Here is a 24,589-nt window from a genome sequence, read left to right as displayed (position 1 = left end):
ACTATTCTGCAGAAAAATGTCACTAATCAGTGTTAGATTTTATTTTATCACTGCTCCATATGTTTAAGGTTGATCACATTTTAAACACTGTATTTCTGTTTAATTTTCAGCATCAAATTCTATAAATCACACAATTGTTGTGGCTTTCCTCGCTGACCGCATATCTATGAAAAAACAAATCATTTGTTCGTTGCCCATCTTTTCTACATCACAAATGTTCGCCAAGGTGGTTAGTAAGACAACACTCATCTCTTACAATGCTATATTACTGAAGCTCATTTACTTGCTAATGCTAGTTGTGTTTCCATACGAAGCATATTACTGATCTCAGAGCAATGAAAGCTCCCCTCAGTTTACCATGAAAGACCAATGGTTTATCCAAAAAAGACATGCACAAATCACCTGAAAACAAACTGCTGGCCTCCTAGCTCCAGTCATTGTTAATAGGAGACAGACACGCCCTCAGAGATGGAAACAAGTACATTTTTCTGTGAGATGAAATAAGCACAGCTTTCAGTGACAATAGCCAACTGCGGTCACAAGATAGCAGTAATGTAAAGGACAGATTAACTGACAGGAGGAGCTTTATGGTGAGGGATTACTTTACTTTGCTACGTTATAATTTACGTTTATTTTTAGATTTGACAAGGCAAGCACTACTTGCTTTGCTTGTCCTGATGGAACATCACTGACACTACCAGTCTAAAGTTTGGACACACCTTCATTCAGTGTTTTGTCTTTATTTTTGCTACTTTCTACATTGTTTCTACAGACAAGTTTTGTCAAGCGACACTGCAGAGGTTCTTGTCCATGCATTTGTGTCTTCACGTATTGACTATTGTAATGCTCTTCTTTCTGGGCTACCAAAGAAAAGTTTTAGAGGTCTACAGATGGTGCAAAATGCAGCTTCTTGCATTTTAACAAGAACTGGGAAATTTGAGCACATTACCCCTGTACTGAGATCTCTTCATTGGCTACCTTGTCAGGTTCGAGCAGATTTTAAGGTCCTGCTGCTCACCTACAAGGCTTTAAACGGATTGGCACCTTCATACCTCTCCGACCTTTTACACCTTTATGTTCCATCCCGTGCTCTACGATCTTAGGACTGTGGCCTTCTAAAGGTTCCTAGAGTCAGAAAAAAGACAATTGAAGAGCGTGCTTTTTCTTTTCGTGCCCCGTTTCTGTGGAACAACCTCCCTCAAGATATTAGGCAGGCATGCTCTGTGGAGTTTTTTAAACTAAGTTGAAGACACATTTGTTCACCCTATCCTACATGTCTTAATTCTATGGCTTTTAGTTTTTAAATTTTTACTGTTTTGAACTTGTATTGTGTTTTTTACCCGTATTGCTATGTATCTCTTTTATTTTATTTATCTTTTTAGTCAAATAGTTGTACAGCACTTTGTTTGAAAGCGCTTTATAAATAAAGTTATTATTATTATTATTATCATTGTTGTAGATACATAAACAATGTGGGCTTTAAAGATAATTAAGAAACTTTCTGGAGGAAACCTGGGCTTGTTAAGAGAGCCCATCCCACTTTGGATGGAGAAGCTCTCATTTCTAGGAATCTGGCCAAATTTATTAAGCCCCCCCAAAACCTGACAATCCAGAGTTGGGACCAGGAAGCAGAGTTGCAGTCTTACATGCCTCTCTGCAGCTTCTCTCCTCCCATTATCCCCCCCAAACCCCATCCCCTTAGAGCCTGTGTCAGCTCCCAAAAGACAAAAAACAAACTAAAAACTGGCAAAAAACAACTGAAACATAAAAAAACACAAAGAATGAACAATCCTCAACAGCACCAAAGACTAAAACAGTGAAATGTGGATTGTTAAACATTAGGTCTCTCTCTCTTCCAAGTCTCTGTTAGTTCATGAGTTAATAATTAATCAACAAATCGATTTTCTCTGCCTTACAGAAACCTGGTTACAGCAGGATGATTATTTTAGTTTAAATGAATCAACAACCCCGAGTCATTCTAACCATCAGAAACCTCGAAGATCAGGTCGAGGGGGCGGTGTGGCAGCAATTTTCCACAGCTTATTAATATACCAAAGACCAGGACAGACTTTTAATACATTCGAAAGCCTGATGCTCAGCCTTGTCCACCCTAGCTGGAAAACTCAAAAACCAGACTTATTTGTTATCATCTATCGTCCACCTGGGCCTTACACAGAGTTTCTCTCTGATTTCTCAGACTTTTTATCTGATTTAGTGCTCAGCTCTGATAAAATAATTATTGTGGGTGATTTTAACATCCATGTAGATGCTAAAAATGACAGCCTCAGCACGGCATTTAATCTGTTATCAGACTCAATTGGCTTCTCTCAAAATGTAAAATAACTCACAGACTGCTTTAATCACACTCTAGATCTTGTTTTAGCATACGGCATAGAAACTGAACATCTAACAGTGTTTCCCGAAAACCCTCTCTTGTCTGATCATTTCCTAATAACATTTAAATTTGCAATAATTGGTTATAGGCATACAGCAGATATACAACAGTGGGGGGATAGATTTCATCACAGTAGATGTCTTTCTGAAAGTGCTGTAACTAAGTTTAAGAATATAATTCACCCACTCTTATCATCTTCAATGCCCTGTACCAACACAGAGCAGAGCAGCTACCTGAACGCTGCTCCAACAGAGGTCCATTATCTTGTTAATAATTTTAGCTCTTCACAGTGTAGGACTCTGCATCCTGTAGCTCCTGTGAAAAAGAGAGCCTCAAATCAGAAGTACTAGCAAAGAAGAAATTGATAAATAATACTAAAATATATTTTAGATTCCTCAGAGTAGTTACCCTTTGCTTTGTTGACAGCACTGGAAACCCTTGGCCTTCTCTCAATGAGCTTCATGAAATGGTTTTCAATTCACAGATGAGTCTTGTCAGGGTTCATTTGTGGAATTTCTTACTATCATAATGGGTTTGGCACCATCAATTTTGTTGTGCAGTAGTTAGGTTGGTACACAGCTGACAGCCCTATTTGACACTTGTTAGAATTCATATTATGGCAAGAACCAATCAGCTAAATAAAGAGAAATGACAGCCGATCATTACTTTAAAAAGTGAAGGTCAGTCAGTCTGGAAAATTGCAAAAACTTTGAATGTGTCCTGAAGTGCAGTCACATAAACCATCAAGCACTGGGATGATACTGGCTCACATGAGGACTGCCCCAGGAAAGGAAGACCAAGAATCACCTCTGCTGCTGAGGATACATTCATCCGAGTCACCAGCCTCAGAGTTAACAGCACCTCAGATCAGAGCTCAGATAAATGCCATACGGAGTTCCAGTAGCATACACATTTCTACATCAACTGTTCAAAGGAGACTGTGCAAATCAGGCCTTCATAGTCAAATAGGTGATAAGAAATCACTACTAAGGAAAAGCAACAATCAGAAGAGATTTGTTTGGGCAAAGGAACACAAATGGTCATGAAAAAAAGAAAAAACATTAAATGAGTAGGTGCGTTCAAATATTTGACTGGTAGTGTACATTCATACAATCACTTTTTCTAACGCTAAGGGCTTTCTATGTACTATTCACCTTCCAAGAGGTTCAGTATCTTGCTTTGGTATGCAGACTGGAGGAGCCAGTGATTGAACCGCCAGCTTTTCTATAAGTACAGGACCTACTCTACCTCCTGAGCCACAGCCAGCCAGAATGTATTACAGCTATACCGCTATAAAGCGGTTCACTTTTCGCAGCCTCGCTGGTTCACAGATTTTTGTGGGGTTTTTTGGTGCAATTTTGCACCCTTTCTTTGTTTTTTTGTTACAGCGCATTGTGTTCTGTGTTCTGATCGGCTGTAGACCATTGTCAATCAATCTCCTCTGTGCCGTGTCTCCTGTACAGTACAGAATGCGTAGGGCTTGTCAAATTTACATAAATCTTCGATCGCTAGCAGTGTAACTCTGAAGTGCTGTACTGTATGTTTGTAGGTTTTCTCCTCAACAAACACAACAACGTCGACGAAACGTTTTGCACCGTCAAAGGCACCTGCGGTAGCAGCCTAAAGGCAAAGGAAGATACTAACCATTGCACAAAAAGTTGGACTTCTGGACATGCTAAAAGAAGGTAGAAGTTATGGTATTTTTCGGACCATAAGGCGCATTAAGCGAAACAAAACAGTCAGATAAGGCAAACTTTACTCAACTTTCTTCTTGCTTCCTCTACTCCCGTACCATTGATTCATTAATGATGAATTCTCTCGCAGCAGCTCTATTCCCATGTTCTGGACCTGAAAAAAGGGTTTGATTTTCGGTTTCATTCTATAATACTGGACTTATTTTCCTACAAAGGTTTGAACTTTGAGAGTGTTTAAACAAGAGAGAAAAGTGTGAAAATGTTCATGCCTGTATGAGAAAAGTGTATAAAGTGTGTAGTGCTGGGTTTTACAGCCTTATAACATCTATAATAATTGTAAAAGATAAAGCTCGCTACTTCTCGAATTTCACCTATCGCGGGTTATTTTTAGAACCTAACTCCCGCAATAAACGAGGGACCACTGTATTCATAATAATCATAATTTTTATATATCATGTGAAATGTTCAACCATGGTCTTTTAACTGGTTAAGACCAGTTAGCCACTTTTTGTAAAACAGGTCTATCAGCTGCTTCTGTCAGTTTTCCCTGGCAGAGACCCCCCCACCCAGTGTGGGGTTCAACACATTGGGTCTAACCCACAACCCTGAGATTAAGAATCTCATAGTCTTCCACCTGAGCTAATCAGGCTCCACAGTAAGCCTTCAGTTCATGTTATACCCACATTTAAGACAAGTTCTTCCTCTGACCTCTGATATAAGTAAAGTATTTACACCCGGGAAACTCTCACTGGATAGTTTCTCTTTTTCGAACCAGTCTCTGTAAACACTGGAGATGGTTCTGTGGGAAGATTTAAGTAGATCAGCAGTTTCTGAAATACTCAGACCAGTTTTTCCAATGTGAATGACTGATTAACGGGTAAATATAATAAAGTGGATGTACATAAGTAGCAACAATGCCAGCAGATATGAGTGGGTATATATAGATTCTGGATAATGTTTGAGCTTATTGCATCCAGCTTATTGGAGACCGTATCCAACAACAAGACCAAATTGTCAGTACCTGTTTTACTAGTAATATAAAATTCCTAGTCAGTACTTTCATGTCACTCATTTTTATTGCTTTATCATAAATTAAATAAAATGCTAATTGATTTCATTTTAAGGCATACTGCTCATGGAAGAAAAAAAACACACTGATCTTTCATTTTTTTATTTTTTCTAGTTGACTTCAAAAATATAGAAAAGACAGCTGATTTTTAGAATGCAATAAAAAATATTAAAAACGGAACACTTTATCATTTCTGGTGCAGACAGACGTCACTGTTCAGTTTCCTCACTGTATTAAAATACTTTAAAAATCCTTTTAATGTTAGTTATAAATGAAAATATGCTTTTATAAAGAAATAAAAAACCTGTGAAGATCAGGAAATAAAGAAAACAATTCAGTTCAAAATATGCTGACAGCACTCACAAAGTGAGGCATTAAGGCTCACTAAAACTATCCAGTTATGAGGCTTGACTTTAATCTCCGCCAAACCGATTTAATTTGCAACAAATAAAACACTGAAATAAATGAAGTGTATCCCATGTAACCCCTCCACTGAGAGGTTAGGGTCAGCAGGTATTCTAAAAACATTGTGCTGGGCACAGGCTGTTCTTGGCGGGTATCATGAGCTTGGACTGCCCGGTCAGCAGATAGCTGGTAAGGAGAGCTGGCTGTTACACCCGCGAGACCTAACATTTCTGACTACGTTGAAGCACTTTTGTTAATAGGTCCAATCTAAACAGATCAGCCAGATGTGTGACATTTATGTCACTAAATTCTCACACACCAACGAAAAAAAAAATGTAAGTGTATTTGGTAACAGAGAAGCATTACTATTTCAAAAAATTTACTTACAGTTTGGGTCATTTTCATCCACCATTGCTGAGTGTGATATAATTTTGAATCTATTCTGAAGATACCTAGCTGTCCCATCAGTCCATTATCTGGGATGAATCTGTCCACTCTTGTTGTGCAGGGTAACCAGTCAGTTGTTATGGTCTGTTGACCATGCATTAAGTGACATTATTTTTCAATACACTGCAGCTCACAAACTATGAAATAATTAAAAAGGGAAATAATAAAATATATTTTTAAATAAAATGAATTGATATTTTAATTAGTTAACAACATTAATTTTTAAAATTATGCATTTAATAAATGTATATATTTCCAATTTTAATTAATAATGACAGATTTAAGTACTTACGGTGTTTATTGAATTAATTACGCTTTAGCAATTTTAATCAACTAAAGATACGTTTAATTATTGACATATTGATTTATTTCATTTTATTTTTTTCAAGGAGAGGGTAGAGCTGGGTGAATGGGTGTGTGCTTTCAGTCCTGCCACTGGCACTGTTACGTGATTTTATATTGAGGTGATGGCCAAATCCTGCAAGATTGGGTACGAAGAGGTTGTTCAGTTGGTTGCATTCTCCAACCTTTACCACTAGATGACACTAAATTACACACACATAATACATAAATGAATACGTATTAAATTCATATTTTAACCACAAAGAACCCCAACTGCAAACCATATAGGACATCAGACTGTATTTTTAAGCTCAAACAGGTGACGTGACAATAACAATAACATTTTTTGAGAGCCGGTGTACACTGAGTCAGGGCTGTTGAATCCGTACACAACTTTGAAAGAAACATGTTCAAACGGGGTGTCGTTTTTGAACATCCGGAATAGTTGCATTGTATTTGCATAAACAGGCACATTATGCAATTGATCTTGCTCTGAACGACTTGCGACTTCAATTCAAGAGAATAACGTCATGTGAAACAATCAAGAGTAAACTTATCTTTTCACATAAAGTTTGCAGCTTTACGCCATGCACATCAAAGCAGGAAGGTCCCAGAGTAATAAAACTGTGACCTAGATAGCGTGTCATAAAATATACGGCTTAAACTTAAACAATACAATTGATGTGAAAAAACAGTGGGTGGGGTGAGAAAATAGTTATTCATTCAAGTTAAGTCTTTAAAGCATTTCATAACATTTTTCAGCATCAGTCAGTCAGTCACTCAACTGTCCAGCAGACCAGTTACCATCCCCCATCTCAAAATCAAAACACAAGTACATGTGTGCAGTCCGCTGTCACGTGTCGAAGAAAGCCCCCAACAAAACAAATAGGATTAAAAAAAAGCTTTTGAGTGACAGGAGTGATTATCCAATCGGCCTCCCGAATCTGGGTAGCAACAAGATAAATACAGACCTTTTAACCAATCAGAGAGCAGCAGGGGGCGTGAATTGACGAATTCTCGCGTTTACTTCCGTCAATATTTCCAGCTCCGCAGGAGGGGAAGGCTAGAGACGGAAGCAGAGACGGGCAAAACAACAGAAGAGCTGCTTCTCTTTAACGGTTTGTTTGGCCGTTTTTCAGAAATTCACAGTCTTATAGCAGCGTAGCAGAGATTCATTATTTTCTTCCTGTCGCCATTATTTGCTTTGGGTCGACTGACAGCTTCGTGTTTGATAGCTAAAACGACTTTAACAGCGCCCGCTAACGCTGTTATTGTCTAAATGTTAAAGGTAGAAAAATATATAATTGCGTCACGGATTTTGCAAGGTCTGTTGTTTAAGCATATTAAAATACTATGGCTTAGTCTAGCCCTTTAAATACGAGTGTTAAATCTGTAAACGCGCTGTAACAGGGTAATTGAGAATGGCTGATGGCCCTCTGCTTTATGTGATATGCAGTTGAAAGGTAGCTGCAGGCTACAGTGTCTCTATGGACGCTAAGAGAAACCATAATAATACTTTTTGTTCTCACCTTTTTTTAACCATTGCTGACATAAAATATAAGAATCTATGTGTGGTGGGATTTGTTACACTAAGGTGATTTAGTTTAAAAACAATCAGTTTCAATTTGTCAGCTTTAAAAAAAAATCATCTCAGGGTTTTTGAACTGTCATTAAATTGGTGATATTTATAACTTGTTCACCCTTTCATTTAAAAGTTGTTGTTTTTTTAGTAGAACCTAATGTGAACATAATGTGAATATAGCCGGTTAAATGCTTAAAACTGTTAGTGAAATTTTATTGTAGCAGCTGTATTTGATAAGGACAAATTAGATTTTAAAATTTCTCTCTTCCTTGCATGGTGGCATCAAGAATAAAAAAAATCTTTTTCTAACAGCTGGTTAAACCTCCAGGTGTGAAGTAGCAGCGGCCCTCTCTGCTCACAGTCTCACACCTGCCAGACAAGATGCCTTTCTTGGGTAAGGATTGGAGATCGCCGGGATGGAGCTGGACAAAGACGGAAGATGGCTGGAAGAGGATCATCTTGTTCGGAGATGTTTTGGAGGACAACAACGGAGAGATTGATTTGAAAGAGTAAGTTCCCTTCACCTTTATCTACCTTTAATCAAATTTCTTTGGTTTAGTATCATCTCTGTCTGAGCTCTACATATTTAAGTAGTCAAAAATTCGCCCGATTAAAGTACACTTTAGCTCTGTATCACATTGGTGACCTGTCCAGGGTGTACCCCACTTCTAGGATAGGCTTCAGCCCCCCTGAGACCCTCATAAGGGCGTGCAAAAGAGAATGCATAACAGTAGTATATTTAAAGTTTTGCTGCTCAAAATATTGATGCAGCCTAAAATAGAATGAAACAAAAAAAAAAGAAAGAAATTGCTGGTCATCTTCCTTAAAAAAAAAAACAAGGAGTTTAATCAAAAAGTTGATTAAACTTTTGAATTTGAGCACAACTCAAATTTGAGTAAAAGTAGATCATAGTTTATTGGCTTACATTCATTGCCTTATATGGCAATATGTTTGTAGTAGCTTGTTTTCACATTGTACTTTGACCATTTTTAGTTTGCTGACGACATTGTGGAGTGCCGTAAAATTTTATGAGTTATATTAAAAGTGTAGTAATCAAAACAGGTTGCTTTTATTGTATAATCCAACTGTGCCTTTAGAGGCCAAACTAGGTCTTCAGTGGATACTCTAAATTGGATTACATAATCACGGATTTCTTAGAAAATAGAAAAGGTGAAAAAAGTAAAATGAGCAGTGGTGAATGATTTAATAAGAATACATGAGTGGACAGATATCCGCTGAACAACATTTCTCTGGATCTTTTTCACATTTTTAAACTTTGTAAGACCTACAAACTCTTTCAGGTTTCTTTTATATGTGTAAAATAAAAAAAAAATGTAACCACAACAGTAGGCTAATTACATGTAATACCTGGCTTAATGGATCTAACGTCATGGGTTGCTGTTTGCTGTTACTGAAGAATTTTCTAAGCTATGATATGTGTTAATCCCTAACTGCAAGTTGACTCTCCTTCAGGATAATATTGAAGCTAAAAGTGAACTGGTGTAAAATATCCTGTTAACACAAGTCTGTTTTAGAGATACCTAATAGCCCAGGGTTAAAGGGTACATAAGGCAACAATAGGGACACAACTATTCACTAATCATTCAACCACTTATTATGAGGGCCATAGCACATACAGTTGTGCTCAGAGGTTTACATACACTCATTATGGGGATGAATGTTGTGGTAATTTGGGGTTTTTAATGATTTCTTTGAACTGTTCTTTTTCAGGGGTGGAATGATTGTACAGCATACATCTTTAATGACTTTAAAAAGAACAGGAATTTTACACAAATTGAATTTATAAGGAGTTTTAAGTTGCACAGGGTCAAAAGTATACATTTACGCCCACTAATATTTGGTTCAGTGTCCCATCTCGTGCAGATGCTTTTGCTATCTGGCCCAGCTTCCTCTATTTTTGCTTTGAGGCAACAGTGATGCTCAAAGCTTTTTCTATCCAACATTCACACCCATCCAGACTCTGATGAACACATCGGGAGTAACTCAGGTTCAGTATTTTGGATGCACACTGGAGCAGCCAGGGATTGAACCTTTCAATTTTGTAGGTACCTGCTTTTCCTTCTGAGCCGCAGCCACCATCAGCAAACATAATGGCTTAACTCTTGGCTTGATATTTGACCGCTCTTCTTGGCAGAAACAAGCCCAAAATTACAATGACATTGGTTCTCATGATGACTGTATGTAAACTTTAGACCTTTTATGAGGTGATTATACTGTACATTCCCATAGTTTCAGCTTGTTGTTGCCAAAGAATGTTGTTACAGAAAAAATAATTGAGCATTGAGGTATAAGTCGACATATTTTAACATAGTTTTCAATGACATTGATTTGGCAGTGAATCCTGTAGTTCTGTAAGAGCAAAGAGTGTTTGTAGTTGTGTTTATGTGGAAAAGAGTCTCCTAATTATGACCAATTATTTAATTGTGACAAACCTGAATGTGATATCTCATCAAGGTTTCTTAATGCTGCAGACTACTTGCACAGCAAGTGACAAAACACACAAACAGCTCGCTTTGTGAGTGGAGCGAATATTGATTAGATTCGATTTTCATCTGGTTCTGCGTATAAGTCACATTCTTTATTGATTATTCTTGTGATTCTTCCAGTTTTCCGTGTTAAAAGAAAGTAGGCCTACTTGAGCTTTCAGCATCATTTCACCTTTTCCTTAATCATCCCTGAGTCTGAACACTGTGTGGAGACTTTGGGTAAAGGCTTGGATGTGACTCGTGTGAAAAAGCTCCACTGCTATGAGTTCAGAGTTCAGTTGCTTTGCTCTGTGGTTAACAATTGTAGCTAAAAAACCTCTTAAAGACACAAAATTCCAGCAGAAGGTCAGTTTAGGTCTGGAATAATGAAACAACAACCATGTGGTAATAATGACAGAGAGTTCACAGCCAACCTCAGCTGGAGAAAGCTGTTACCGTTTGGGAAAACTTTGAATTTTGGTTAGAAGAATTCTGGATTGTAGAAGCGTAATTATGCTGACTGCATAATGAATAAGGTAGTGGGAATTTGATTTGCTCAATTTAATACTGAGAAGTGTTACTCCATTTTCTCACAGAGCCCTCAATTGGAGTTTTGAAATCCTACTAAATTCCTAATAAAATAACCGATTTGTTATGTGTGTCTGTATAAAGGTCTTTGATCAGATTTATTTATGTTAAAATAAATCTACCACTACAAGTAGTTATGTCTCGGGTTGCCATCTTATGGATGTGGTGAAGTTTTAGAATAGTCTAAGCATGTGTTTTTTTGTTTATTTATTTATTTTAAAATGTCAAAGATTTTTGGTTTTGTTTTTTTTGGCAAGTTTTCAAGGTTTTAATCACAGCAAGTACAGCCATGCTTCTCTCTCAGGGCATAAAGTATTACAAGGTCATAACTTCTTCACTTAAGCATATTAAACTTTATTAGGGTGTTTTGGCTTGCTGTTTCTTACTAAACCAATGTTTCCAATAGTGGCTTAAATCTTAATATCGCTGCAACTCTCAGTATAAAGGAGGGCTGACCACAGCTGATCGACTGCCAAGTCTCTCTCTAAATGTTGACATGACTGTCAGACACTGTCCAGCATCCGCAGAGCATTCTCAGAAGGTTGTCAAGTAAACAATTTTTTTTTGTCCATTATTAAACAGAAAACAGTGGAGAGTTGACAGGAAATTAAAGGATAGGAATATAAAACAAAGCTTAATGTTCCCAATTACATGGTCCGTCTCAAACCACCAGGACACAGTGGATTTTTCTTGGTCAAATTACAAGAATAATACCAGAAGTGCTCACGAACCATTAAATCACTTAGAATTGGTGCCTTAACATCTAGGCTTTTATGAGGTGATTTACATCCCACAGTTCAACTTTTTTTCTTTCTGACTACATGGTAATATCACACAAACAACTTCTGAATATATATACAGCTAATCCTAAGCCTCTTTGCATATGACACTTTTTCTTTTTCACACATGTTCATCATGTGAGATTGTAATAAAATGAGTTGAAGTTAATGTGCTTGTGAGCAGGTTAGGTTTGAAGCATAAGTTGCCATGACTGAGCCTAAACCACGGAAAACTAGGTTACCTCTCAGAATTGACATCATAACTATTTTACAAGCCTCGGCTTTTATGATAACAGTACATAATGATAACCTTCAATTTCAAACACCCTGGCTGTTGTGTGTTCAAATAATGGGGCTTAGTGGATTAAAGACTTTAATAGCAACAGCTTGTTGAGATCAGCTAAACCAAAAAAACATATTCTGCTTTTCGTCTTTCTGGTTTATATTACACACTGCCCCTGTCTGCAGCTCGTGTGGCCTCCCACAGCAGAGCTCATGTTGTTCTCCACAGGAAACTTGTACTGTTTTGACATGTGCCAACTGGCAGTGAGCAGTTGTATAAATGAGGAGACGAGGGGATTTTTCTGTATTCATTCATTTCTTTTTGCATGTATTTTTTTTCTGCTCCAGCTTCTTGTTCTGCTTGTGTTTTGGAGTTTTACTGGATGGAGGATTATTAATTGCCTCACTGTATATGACTAGGCATTTAAATGTTGGCACGTCCTTCTACATCTTGAATTTATCTGACTCCCTCGCCTGTGTTGTTTAGAAATTTGTTGTTTATTTTGTTGCATTTTCATTAGAGTTTACTGAAAAGTGATCTTCTCAAGTCAACTGGTGGCATCTCTGATCATTGTGAGGACCAGAGACTGTTGATATGGTGGACAATAGTTCATGAGCAAGCCTCATGAAACATAAACACACACGGAGGGTTTGGTTCGTGTCATGCTGGTACTGACAGGGTGGAATTGGTGGCATCTCAGTAGCAGTTGGTGACGTCCCCTTCAGGCCAGGGGGATTTTCTGTCTAACTAACAGTACTTCCCGGTACCACAGTGACTCGTCAGCAGTCTTTAGCCTTTCATCAGACAATAACTAATTACATCATTTAGGCAAACTGGCTGCTCTCCAGACGCAGTCTCCCTCCACAAAGCCACTGACTTCATGGCAACCGAGGTACGTTTGCCAGGCGACCACATGTAGGCCAGAAAGAAAGGAGACAATACACTGGGTGTGTACTAGAATGGTACACAGTGTTACAGAAGTACTTCAGATCACAGTGCGTGTAAATCTAAAACAAACTGTGGTCACTGATCTTCATGCTGTCGAGTGTCAGTTGAGTGTTTGAACCTCAGTTTAATGCTCATTTCTCTTACAAGTAATTGTGTAAATTGATTGCACTTAATCAAATGTGTTTGTCTACTAAGAGGCCAGAATATCAGCTAAAAGTTCTCATACTATATTTTGTACTCGGTTAGTTTCCTTTGGAACTACGTGCTCCCTTCAGAGCCCTGTATATCTTTTATTTAAGGATATTAAAATGTCCACAAATCATTTTGAGTAAGTTGTTCCTTTGTGATGTTTTTTATTGGCTCCTTGGAGACTGTTATTCCGCGTGCAGCCTGTGTAAGAAAGTCACGCTATTGAATTCCACCTTTTTATAATTCACTTTGACAGATTACTGTGCTTGCAAGTGTGTTTGTGTTTATGCCTGTGCAACTGGATAAATGGATAGAGACAAGGGATTACTGTAGAGCTTATTCACTCTGATCAGCTGACTCTGTAGTCAGACAAGCAAAGCCATGTCTTTACTTATGCTGGAGAAAATTTAAGTTGGTCTCTTATTCCAATAGCTACTCTAGCTTCTGGTAGTATATTAGAATTGATAACCAGTGTAATGTAGAACAGCTGTGGCTCAGGAGTTGATTAGATTGTTCATTAATCAGAAGCCTGGTGGTTTGATCCCTGGTTTGACTGTTTTACATGTCGAAGTGTCCTTGACCAGGAGACTGCATACCCAGTACGTCAACTGGTTTATTTGATCGATAAAGTCCACAGAATAATGGACTTAATGGTGTGGATATACGTGTGAATGGTGAAATGTGGCTTGCATTGTTAGTGTTTTGATAAGTTCAAAAGAAAGGACTGTATAAATACCACCCATTTGCTCTAGGGTCTTATTTGGAGCTCTCCTCGAAGATGTTTTCCATGAAAAAATTCCCTTCGTGCCTTAACATGTATTAAATGTAACTCTACCTCTTTTCCTGATTGTTTGATTGTTAGCATGGACAGATCAATGAATATGCAAAGTTGTCCCTGTCCGACCCCTCCGTCTTCACTAGTCCACCCCCGCTATCTTTGTGCTTCTGCGAGGCCCCACTCACAAGATCTTGTTCTACATGGTGGGAGACAGGATTGGTCCAAACCAACTTGTTTTGCAAAAGAAAAAAATCCAGTGCTTAAGAGCAGGAAAAAGAGAGGAAAAAGTCACAAAACATATCAAATAAAGCCGTATGGGACCAACCGCACTGGACATTTTTGTCAATGCACCAAATATACAAGTTCTTCAACCTCTAGAAAGCAATCAGGTAAAAAAAAGGAAAAAAGCATCCACTAGTTCCAAAAGTTAGCCGCATATGCTAGTCGCACCATAGAGATATAGCAGCACAGAAGTTGGAGACACATTTTTAAAAGGTATGAAATTAAAAAACAAGTCTGTGTGTTATCAGCAGACTTTCCAACTGCCCACTGAGCACTTGTGGGAACTATTTAAAGGCTACATGTCCCATATGATGACCCTGAGTTGGAACCCCCCACTGACAGGACTCTGACTTACTCAAGGGCTATGGGTGCATCATGGTGCAATGCACTATTGCCTCATAGAAAGAAGGTTCTGGGTTCTAATCCCGAGCCTGAGCGGAGTCGGTAGATGCTACCTTTCTGTGTGTAGTTTGCAAGTTCTCCTTGTACCTGTGTAGTCATGACAGGCTGGTGACATGGCCGATGAAGAACCCACTTCTCACCCTATGACACCCGGGGAGGAGTTAGCTGACCAAGAATTCTCTCTTAGCTGGCAGTGTTGCCACTTAATTAAACCAATGAATTATTAATGCAGTGTGTCAGCTACCAGCTCTGTTCAGTAATTTGATCTGTCTCACAACGCTCGTTAGAAAATCAGCGAACTCCATGGTCACACTCTTATTCACAAGTTTTACAGCTTGTCTTTGTTCGGTTTTTGTTTTTTATTGTTTTTTCACGCAGATTTATTTGTTGCACTTTGGTAACATTTTGTCACTTATAGATTCAGAAAGCCGTTTTATTTTCTGGCCTGTGTAAGGAGGGGCTCAAATAACTACAGACACCAGTGCATATATCTTTTATGCCACGGAGATCACAGCTTTTTGGCTTTGTAGATGTTCCCCTAAGTATAGAACATACCGAACACCAGTGTTTTAGTGCTTTTCAAGTTGTTTATACTCAACAACTAATTTTTTTTTGCGAAAACCGGTTAATATTTTGAGCTGAATGTGGTAAAGACATAGTAATACTTTCCCTAATTGGTGATTTAATTATGTGGGAGTAGATTGAAAGAGTAGAGAACAGACACAAAGTAAGCAACAAGTCTCTCGCACAACACAGGCCTGTAATCTGATTTTGTTCAACCTTTTTATGCAGTAGAAATTTCTACATGTCTTCACAAACCATGGGAACATCTGTACTCACTATGTTGACTTGAATGTGACATGTTTTTATTTGCGTTTCTGTTGGAGCTCGGCCTTTTTGAGTGTTCTCCGACAGCAATGTGAAGTTTAGGTCAACAACGAAAATGTTAAGTTCTGTGTTATCAAAAATAACACAGCCCTGAGGCCAGAAATAACAAAGATTAGATACAGCACGCTTAATGTTCTGAGACCTCTGTCTGACATGTTTGACCTTGGCCTGCATATCAGTGTAGCAGTAATACAACAGGTTTCCTTCAGTTTCTTTTTTTCCTCTGATCTTTAATTATATATTTCTCACACTGGTTTTCCCTGTAAGTTTAGTAACACAACACCACCTAACTTGTCTATGAGCCATCTTGCCGTGCAACTGTGACACACAGGCTATCAGTAAAAAGTCACTAATTTGCTTCAGGGCGACGCCACAGTGGAGTAGCTTCTTCGGTGGTTTGTAATTACATGGTGTTTTCAGACTTGCGTGGAAGTGTTATTAATGCATTACGCACATGTTTCCCTCTGTCCAAACAGGCTCTGCAATGGCAACAATGAAAATCTGTTTGTTGGAGATGTGTGTGAGCTCTCCACCACAAAGAGGAAAAAGGACTTCTACAACAATAACACTAAATCCCAGTGTGAGTTTCAGCTGCACATAATCACTGTTTTGGCTCGGGGAACTTTTTGTGGCATGAAAATTAAAAGCAATGTGTACAAAAGTGCAAAAGTCAGTGAGACAGAAATAAAACTCTCAGGGATTTGGATTGAGGTTGTGCTGCAAATGTTGTCTTTTTTAACAATTTGTAGTGTCCTCCGTCTCCAGATGCAGTGCATCCATTATAATATTAATAAGCACATCAGCAGCTCTTGAGCACCTTTTGAGGTTGTCTAGCTTAGCTTACCTAAGTACTTTGCCTACATTTATTTGAAAGAAATACTTGCATTCTGCATCTTTTTATACTTTTAATAATAGTTTATCCTCAAATGATCTGGAAAGGTTTCATGAGTATCTGCAGTTCTTCTAGAGAGCACAAATTGATTGTATTATATCATTATCCTGCTGTATTAGTAAGACTTGTAATGTAATCCATACAGAAACCCTTAAACAATTTCAGACTTTGGAAATGTTATAATGTTCACTGTTGACTCAAACTGTTGCAAATAAATAAATAAATAATTTTTTAAAAAGTCATGAAGTTTCAGGTGAAATATTTTGTCCCTCTCCAATCATAGAGGGGGAGTCATTAAAATATGTAAAATTTAAAGATGCTCAACTGTGAAAGAAAGCTTTCATTAAAATGTTTGTTTTTGGCATTTTTTTTTAGTTGTTTTCACAGATAAATGGATCTACATTCAGAAAGGGAGCACAAAAGAAGTGAGTACTGAGGCTTTTCACACAAAGGAGTGATTGTCTTTTAATGGAAATTACACATCATTCAGTTCTTTAATTAGAGCTTGTGTCTATGTGTTTTTTCTGATGTGTACCTACAGCGACATGGATACTGCACACTTGGCGAAGCTCTCAACCGGCTAGACTTTTCCAGCGCTATTCAGGACTTGAGAAGATTTAATTACGTTGCAAAAGTGAGCATTGATGCTCGTACATAATGTTAAAGAAACCTTTTAATTGTATGACTTGTATAGCGCATCTTAAGTTCCTCCTTTTTTTTTCTGCCACCAACAGCTTTTTCAGCTAATAGCCAGATCACAGCTGACGTCTTTGAGTGGAGCTGCCCAGAAAAACTATTTCAATATCTTGGAGAAGATTGTACGAAAGGGTGAGAAGACCTGACATGGGGTGTCTGAGGGATAAATTGCACAGACAGACCCTTTATTTTCATTGTTCCTTTTGGTGTCAGCGGCTTTCAATGTCTCTCTAAACTCTAATTTAGTTTTTTTCGGGGCGTTTTGTGTTGGGAAAAGTAGCTTTTTATGTTAATAGATTTTTTGTGTGTGTGAATGTGAAGCCTTTGAGAGATCAGAACATGCTTTCTCTCATCCTGCTGTTCAGTCATTGCAGTCTCATGTTTAACCGCAAAACCAATAGGGCTAGCATGCTCCATCATTACAGGGTTACAAAGGACAGACCAGGACTGTATTCTTTTTTTTTTCATCCTTCAGTGGTGTGTATATTTCTGGTAAACACATTTTAGTTCTTTTTCAAACTTGAAGCTTTTTTTGTAAAAAGAAATATTAGTTTTCCATTTGTCTTTTTGTTATGTATATGGGGTGGTTTAAGGCAGGAGCTCGCACAACAAAAAAAAGATGTGTTATGATCCTTAAAAAAAAATTCCTCAATAGCCCTGGTGTTTTTCTTCATGTTTCTCTTTTGTTTTGCTTGTATTTTTTTCCAGTTCTGGAGGACCACTATAACCCACGTCTCGTCAAAGAGCTTCTACAAGACCTGAGCTCCACCCTGCACAGTCTGACCATCCATGGCAGGTGTGTCCTCGTGGGAAACGTCAACATCTGGTTGTGCCGTCTGGAAACCATTGTTAAATGGCAGCAGGAGCTGAACAACCTCCAGATCCCCAAGGTAGAAAGAAAATCTGTGTTGCATGCATGTTTGGCAGAGTGTCTTAGACGAGGATATGCATGATGATTACTGGGTTACTCCACTATGTAAGGTGTGATTGAGACGTTCTGAGATCCATCTCAGAAAATAGTAGTCCATAAAAATAGCAATTACCTGATTTTAACTTTGTGCACCTTTAAACCTTTTTTCCACACTGCTGCTATTTTTAGAACTCTCAGTTAGAGTCCCACTGTGTCCTCAAGTACTTCTCCTGAAAAAAAGCGATCCTTCAACTTGATTTTCATCGTCAGAAAGCCAAACAGGTGGTGAGACAAGACTTTCTGTGTAGACAAGAAATTTGGAGCCAGCATCAAATGGCACCCTCCACACCTCAGATGATTCCCTCTAAATATCATCTCTCAGTCTAGTCAGTAGTTTACAGTAGAAGTCCACCCTGACATCATTCTTTTAATAACTGTTGGAAAAGAAATCACAAGCCATTTTCCTCTTCTTGCTACTCACCCGACATGCTGCCTTTGGGCTTGCGCACTCTTCACAAGAAATCTGGGGAATTTGGAAACAGAAGTTAATGTTTGCTCTTGGTACATGTTTGTCATTTTTATTGAAATCACAGAGCGCACAGAGTAGGTGGACCGCAGAACTTCCAGGTAGCAATCTAAAATAGCAGCCATGCTGGAAATCTGTCTGCGCTGACTTGTCTAAGAGTGCTGTTTAAAATAAGAAGTAGGCTAAAAATCTGCCTTTTTATTTACAGTGCTATACGTGTAGCTTCATTTGTACCTGCTTATGAATTATGACTTATTGACAAACTAGTCCAATTTACAAGCTGTATTTAATGTGGGAGACATGTGAAATACAGAAGTGTTGTTAGTCCACTATTTATTTTTGGTGATTCTTGTTTCCTCAGCAAATGTGCACTGGCATGTCATTCAGTGATTTGCCCCTACACATGCAAAACAAGATCCTCTATAAGTTCTCTGATGCCTGTGACATCATTAACTTGGGACAGGCCACACCGACATTGCACATCCTAAGTGAGAACAACACACTGTGGAAGAAACTCTGCCACTTTCACTTTTCGGACAGACCGGTGAGTATTACACTTAATCATTTGAGCTTGAATCTAAGATTATTATTATTATTATTATTACTACTTTTAGTCATACATATATAGTCGAGTGTCGTAAAACTGGATTGCTTCAGAACTAGAAGTAGAGCCCATATTAACCACTAGAGGGCAGAGTTGGCAAAATTTATTCACAGCTCGCAAATGAGCTTATCCTCTGGCTCTTACACACACACACACTCACACACACACACACACCCAAGCACACTATCTTAGACCTTTCACACTCTTTCAGGATTGATGTTAATGAGGAATTGTTCTTGATTATATCTAAATACACACTGTTCTTGTTTTAATTGCATCTATCCCCAGAGTGTTTTAAATAGCTGGTAAAAGTTTCTTTCCATCCATTGTGTCTTTGTGTGTGTGTGTGTGTGTGTGTGTGTGTGTGTGTGTGTGTGTGTGTGTGTGTGTGTGTGTGTGTGTGTGTGTGTGTGTGTGTGTGTGTGTGTCCACTGCATTTTTGCAGTTCTGCAGGACTTTAGCCATAACCAAGAATGACAACGTGGACTGGAAGCTGATGTATTTCACCTTGCAGAAACACTACCCCATGAAGGAGCAGTACGGCGACACGTTGCACTTTTGCAAACACTGTAGCATCCTCTTCTGGAAGGTAAACAAGACAATGCAGCAGCAACACTCTAAGCATGTTTCCTTATACTGATTTATTGATTTTGGTGGGAGATTTGGTGGGGATCAAGATAATCAAAACCTGTAGGCACATATGTAATGAATAAAATCTAACATGACTTGTAGTCATGTAATAGTAATATGACTATTATATTATAAACCTAGTTCACCAGACTGCCATTCTGAAATAACCTAACAGGTTTAGTCCAAGTTTAACTGCTTGCTTTAGCTTTTGCTTGTATACCCTTTCAGCAATGTGTTTACACCTGAATAACTACAGCTTGGTGTTTACTCTAAATTAAACCTGGACTGCTTAATGCTACAGACACACAAAAACAGCGGCCTTCAACAACTGCACGACCAAAATTGTTGCAATCATCTCCAATGAAGTTAAAGACGAGGACTAGATCTGCAACCACATTTTAAACCAACTTGTATCGAGGCGATGATAAAATGGCAATATGATGGATTAGTCTGCTAACAGTTTGAAACTGAATGGGGTCTACTTGAAAGTTCCATACAATCTGCTTTTGATAATGTGTCAACTGATAAGTTGGTGAAAATCTCAAATCTCTTATTGCTACATACACTGAAATTAAAACAGAAATTCTCATTAAGTGCTTACATTCAGAGTCCAGAAAGAAGCTCATAGATTTGAAACAGAAATTCAGAAATTCCCCCACAAATATTTCCCCCAAATATTTGTGGGGGAATTTCTGAATTGCAGTTAAATTGCCATCCAGTTTCTGCAGGATGGCAATTTAACTGCAAAGTGTAATATAGGTACTCTGTGACCTTGGTTTTATATAGTAAGATAGCCAGAACACAAACAAACCCTTTTAAAATGAAATGCATCGACTCAGATTGATGCCAACGTGTTGGTGATCTGCCTACTACAGCAGTTATTTGCAAACCTTTGCCAGTTTGTGAGGGTGGTTGCAGACAGTCTGAGTCGGAATAGTTTGGACACAGATTGCCTCCCATGAGGCAGCTGGTGCAGTAGTCTTGAGGATGTCGCACACTTAACCTCTGGCCAACCAGTTGGTTATCTTTTTTAAAAAATTTGTCTCCTATGGCAAAGAGACACAAAAGTCTTTACAGAAGTTTGATACAAAGGAAAAATCTCAAACACCGTGAAGTCATATCTTTATATTTTGAATAGTTTACCTTTCCCTGGTATTGCTTTTGTATTTTTAACTTTAATTATGTAATATTCAGTTTACTCTAAATTCTTAAAGCCAGCAATAAAAAGGTTTGCTGAATCCAAAACCCCCCCCCAAAAAACGCATGAGCACTGCCTGTAGTGCGGGTCCTTGTGGTTCACGATTACAATAACCTACAGTACAATAATTTAAAAAAAAAATAATAGTGTGAAGCAAATTAACCGACTGGTTTGCTTTCAGAAAATCTGATCTTTTAACTAACTTTAAGACAGAGATCATGTTTTGGCAAGATCAGGGAACTTCTAGAGATACAGAAACTGAACAGTTGCAGCACTTTTATTAAAAAGTATTCGTATACATTCAGCTTCCTCTGTTTGTTTTTTTATTTACTTCCCACAAACTCGTTATTATCCTTTCCTGGTTACCTAAATTATTTAACCTACTGCCTTCTCTGCATCCTTCTCCTTGCTTGGCACCCATCCTTCCTGCCTCTTCTCCTGGTTCCCCTTGTCCCTGATACCTTAAGGATTGCCATCTGGCTTTATTATTGAAGGTACTTTATGTCCCATAATGCTTTTCTATTTCTTCGATTGCCATCTTGTCTCATTTCCCCGACGATTGCCCCGATGGTCCGATTTCATTTCCTTGTGTTGAGTTTTGTCTTTTGCTGTCCTGTCATCATGTTTTGCCAGCAGTGTTTAGTAAACTCTGACATTCTTTCCGCTGACTCCTCCTTTAACCTGCTCCGGTTAAAATAGATTTATTTTTTTTCCCCTGAATGTCAGCTGTCACTTTGTCCAACATAAATATTTGGACACTTCCATGTGCTATCATCCAGAACTTGCTCACCACATTTCTTTGTAAAATCCTTCCTAAGTTCTGTTTAGTTTTCACAAGCTTATCTATCAAGTGTCACATCACATTTTATCTTTTATATGCACTTAAATAGGCCATGTGTTTGTACCACGAGTAAACACTGACACATGGCCCTGAGAACTTTTAATTAAAGCTGCCATAACCAGTGCTGTTATGTTCACAGTTTATGACATAATTACTAAATCACCCTTATGTAAGAGCTCGCTTCTGTGCTGTAATCAGTTTTAATTCTACTATAAGTAAATGCTAGAATCATGACTGCGCCAACTCGGAGGTTTCTCAGTCTGCCTTCGTTCTACTGATTAAGCTGTTGACTTCCTTCCAGGACTTTGGCCACCCGTGCACAGCCAACGATCCAGACAGCTGCCTGATGCCCATCTCTCCGCAGCACTTTATCGACCTGTTCAAGTTTTAAACCCTCCATGCTGTTTTTCACCTGAAGCATCCGTTTAGCGTCACTCCCACACCAAGAGGTGTGTACAAGAACTTGATGTCTTTAACCCAAATACAAAGGGCTTCAAAGAAATGTTTTCTTTACTTCTTTTACGTCTTTACTTCCTTACGCACAATTATTTCCGTAAATTGAGGGAAAATTAATTGAGTGGATTTCTCAGAATGCTGATAGAAGGTGAAATATAAGCGAGGCTTTCTCCTTTCGCACAAATGTTTGTCTTTTAAGACAAGAAAGGTTGCTCCTTACACAGGGAATAAAATATAATGTAAATGCAATATGAATATTTTGAAAGGAATTGTATGTAGAGCAAATCTTAGCATGTTTATGTTAAGTACAAAGCCCCCTAAAGATCATGACTGGAGTTCTTTTCATGTGAAATTTAAACTTAAATCAAACAATGAAGATATGACTTTCAGCCTTAAGGAGTTTAACAAATGCTGTAAACCTTAATTGGACACCACCCAAAGCATTCTATAAAAGTAAACAAAAAAGAGTTTCTCAAGGCAAGGAAATGGGATATTCTTCAATGGCCAAGTCAGTCACCTGATCTCAACCCATCAGAGCATGCTTTACAGTTATTAAATACAAAACTGAAGGCAGAGACCTACAAACAAGAAGCCGTTGAAGGTGGCTGCAGTAAAGGCCTGAGAGCGCATGTCATGGGAAAAAACTCAAAGAATTTTCATCCAAGTATTAAAAACTATCCTCATACCTGAAATAATGTTAACTTGTCCAGTCGTTTTTGATCCTCTGAATTTGAGGAACTGTGTATGAAAATTGCTGTAATCCCCAAACAGTTAAAGCAAAATTTCTCTAAAACTGCTTAAATCAAAGCTGAAAGTCTGCACAAATTGTGAACCTAAGTGCAGACATGTATTTTATTTTAATTTATTTTTTTTAAACACAAAGATACATTTCTAACGAACCATAAAATAGTCACGTTGATGTGAACTTCCTTTCCCCTCACAAGCGGGAAAATGAAAGGATATGATTGCATCATTACAACAAAGTGATCTACGACATAATAAGATTTGTGTTCTGTCAGTACCAAAAGCAGTCTGCCCTCCATTCCCTGTGATTGCATGCGTCGGTCCAGTTCAGTTACTCTTTAAAACTGATTGGAAAAAGATCTCTGAACTGGTTGGAAGCATTTCTTCTGCCATTAGCTGTTGCTGTATGTTTAGTTACTGTTATTGCACCAGGCCTGTCATAATGGCACTTCACAATATTGATATTATTTAACTACTACTATCTGCTCTATAGGCACACTATATATATTAAAATATTTGAGATGCATTTGACTTTTGTAGCAATAATGCTATCGGTCAAATTAATTTCTAGTTTTGGTTTTTTGTGCTGTTTTGTTTTGTTTTTTGAATATATTAAAATCAGTTACCATAACTATACAAAAAGACACGCCACAGTTATCACCTTTAGAGAGTTATTGTAACCTCCCCAGCTTGGACTTTGCCCATTGCTGTGTTTCAGTCTGTGGTGATATGGATGTCCAGCTGTAGCAGGCCTGGTACTTTTGGTATTTGTGGTGCTTCTGATATATGTATCAGCAACATGCAGTAGCATCAACACATTCCTGACCCAGTGCAAGTTTTACTCCCATTAAAACCAACCATGTTCCAGCCATTATTGCTGCAGTGAAGGCACGGTTGCCGCTACAGTGACTTAAAGCTGTCTGCAGTCATTTTCAGAGATCCAGTCTGTTTCTTTTGTATGATACAGCTCAACCTTAAATTCATCAGCCAGATAAAATGGAAAGGTTTTTGCGAGGTAAATGTAGCCTGGCGAAATATTCTGTTGAGTGATCTTTAGGGGGCTCAGTATGTAAGGGTAATGTGTTTAAAAAAAAAAAAAAAAGTTTAACATTTATAGTGTGGCAGAAAAAGATGGCTTGTGTTAATCTTTTATTTTTAATGGGGTTCAACAGCTTTTTGTTCTGTTTCATTTTGGTGGCATGCCATGTTTGCGTCTCCGTTATGTTGTCCTCTGTGAATACCTGCCGTGCTCTGTGTACATCAAAAGCGTCAATGAGAAAACACGCACACACAAAAAAAGTAAAACCCCATCAGCTGATCAAGTTGTTCTACTTTTGTCAGAACTGTCATGTGACAGGTAAATTGTAAAGCATTATTTATGAAAAAAAGAACATTTTGTATCCTTCCAACTTTTGTAATACCCCTCTACTGTTCCCATACTCTTGATGGTACTGTCATGATTTTTCCGGGGCAGGAAGTAGCTATTCAGTAATAAATATTTCTAAAAACCTGTTTGTACTCTGTTATTACATGAT

At 38.1% G+C, this 24,589-nt stretch overlaps 1 protein-coding gene across 2 annotated transcripts; it reads left to right on the top strand.

The window, feature by feature from the left end:
* Positions 1 to 7,343: 7,343 nt before the first annotated feature.
* On the top strand, positions 7,344 to 24,565 carry fbxo25 (F-box protein 25). 2 transcript variants are annotated; one of them, XM_031727616.2, is made up of 10 exons: positions 7,344 to 7,470; positions 8,263 to 8,443; positions 16,034 to 16,137; positions 16,825 to 16,874; positions 16,991 to 17,083; positions 17,184 to 17,277; positions 17,854 to 18,035; positions 18,943 to 19,125; positions 19,631 to 19,774; positions 22,156 to 24,565. In XM_031727616.2, exons 2-10 carry the CDS (start codon positions 8,316 to 8,318, stop codon positions 22,243 to 22,245), a joined length of 1,068 nt encoding a protein of 355 aa, XP_031583476.1. In that variant the 5' UTR covers positions 7,344 to 7,470; positions 8,263 to 8,315; the 3' UTR covers positions 22,246 to 24,565. The 2 variants fall into 2 exon arrangements, with proteins under 2 accessions (XP_031583476.1, XP_031583475.1); XM_031727615.2 differs by having other exon boundaries at positions 8,247 to 8,443.
* Positions 24,566 to 24,589: the final 24 nt, after the last annotated feature.

This window comes from Oreochromis aureus, linkage group 15 (assembly GCF_013358895.1).
Source record: "Oreochromis aureus strain Israel breed Guangdong linkage group 15, ZZ_aureus, whole genome shotgun sequence".
Lineage (NCBI taxonomy): Eukaryota > Metazoa > Chordata > Actinopteri > Cichliformes > Cichlidae > Oreochromis > Oreochromis aureus.
The sequence above is the reverse complement of the archived record's forward strand: the minus strand, read 5'-3'. Positions and strand labels throughout refer to the sequence as shown.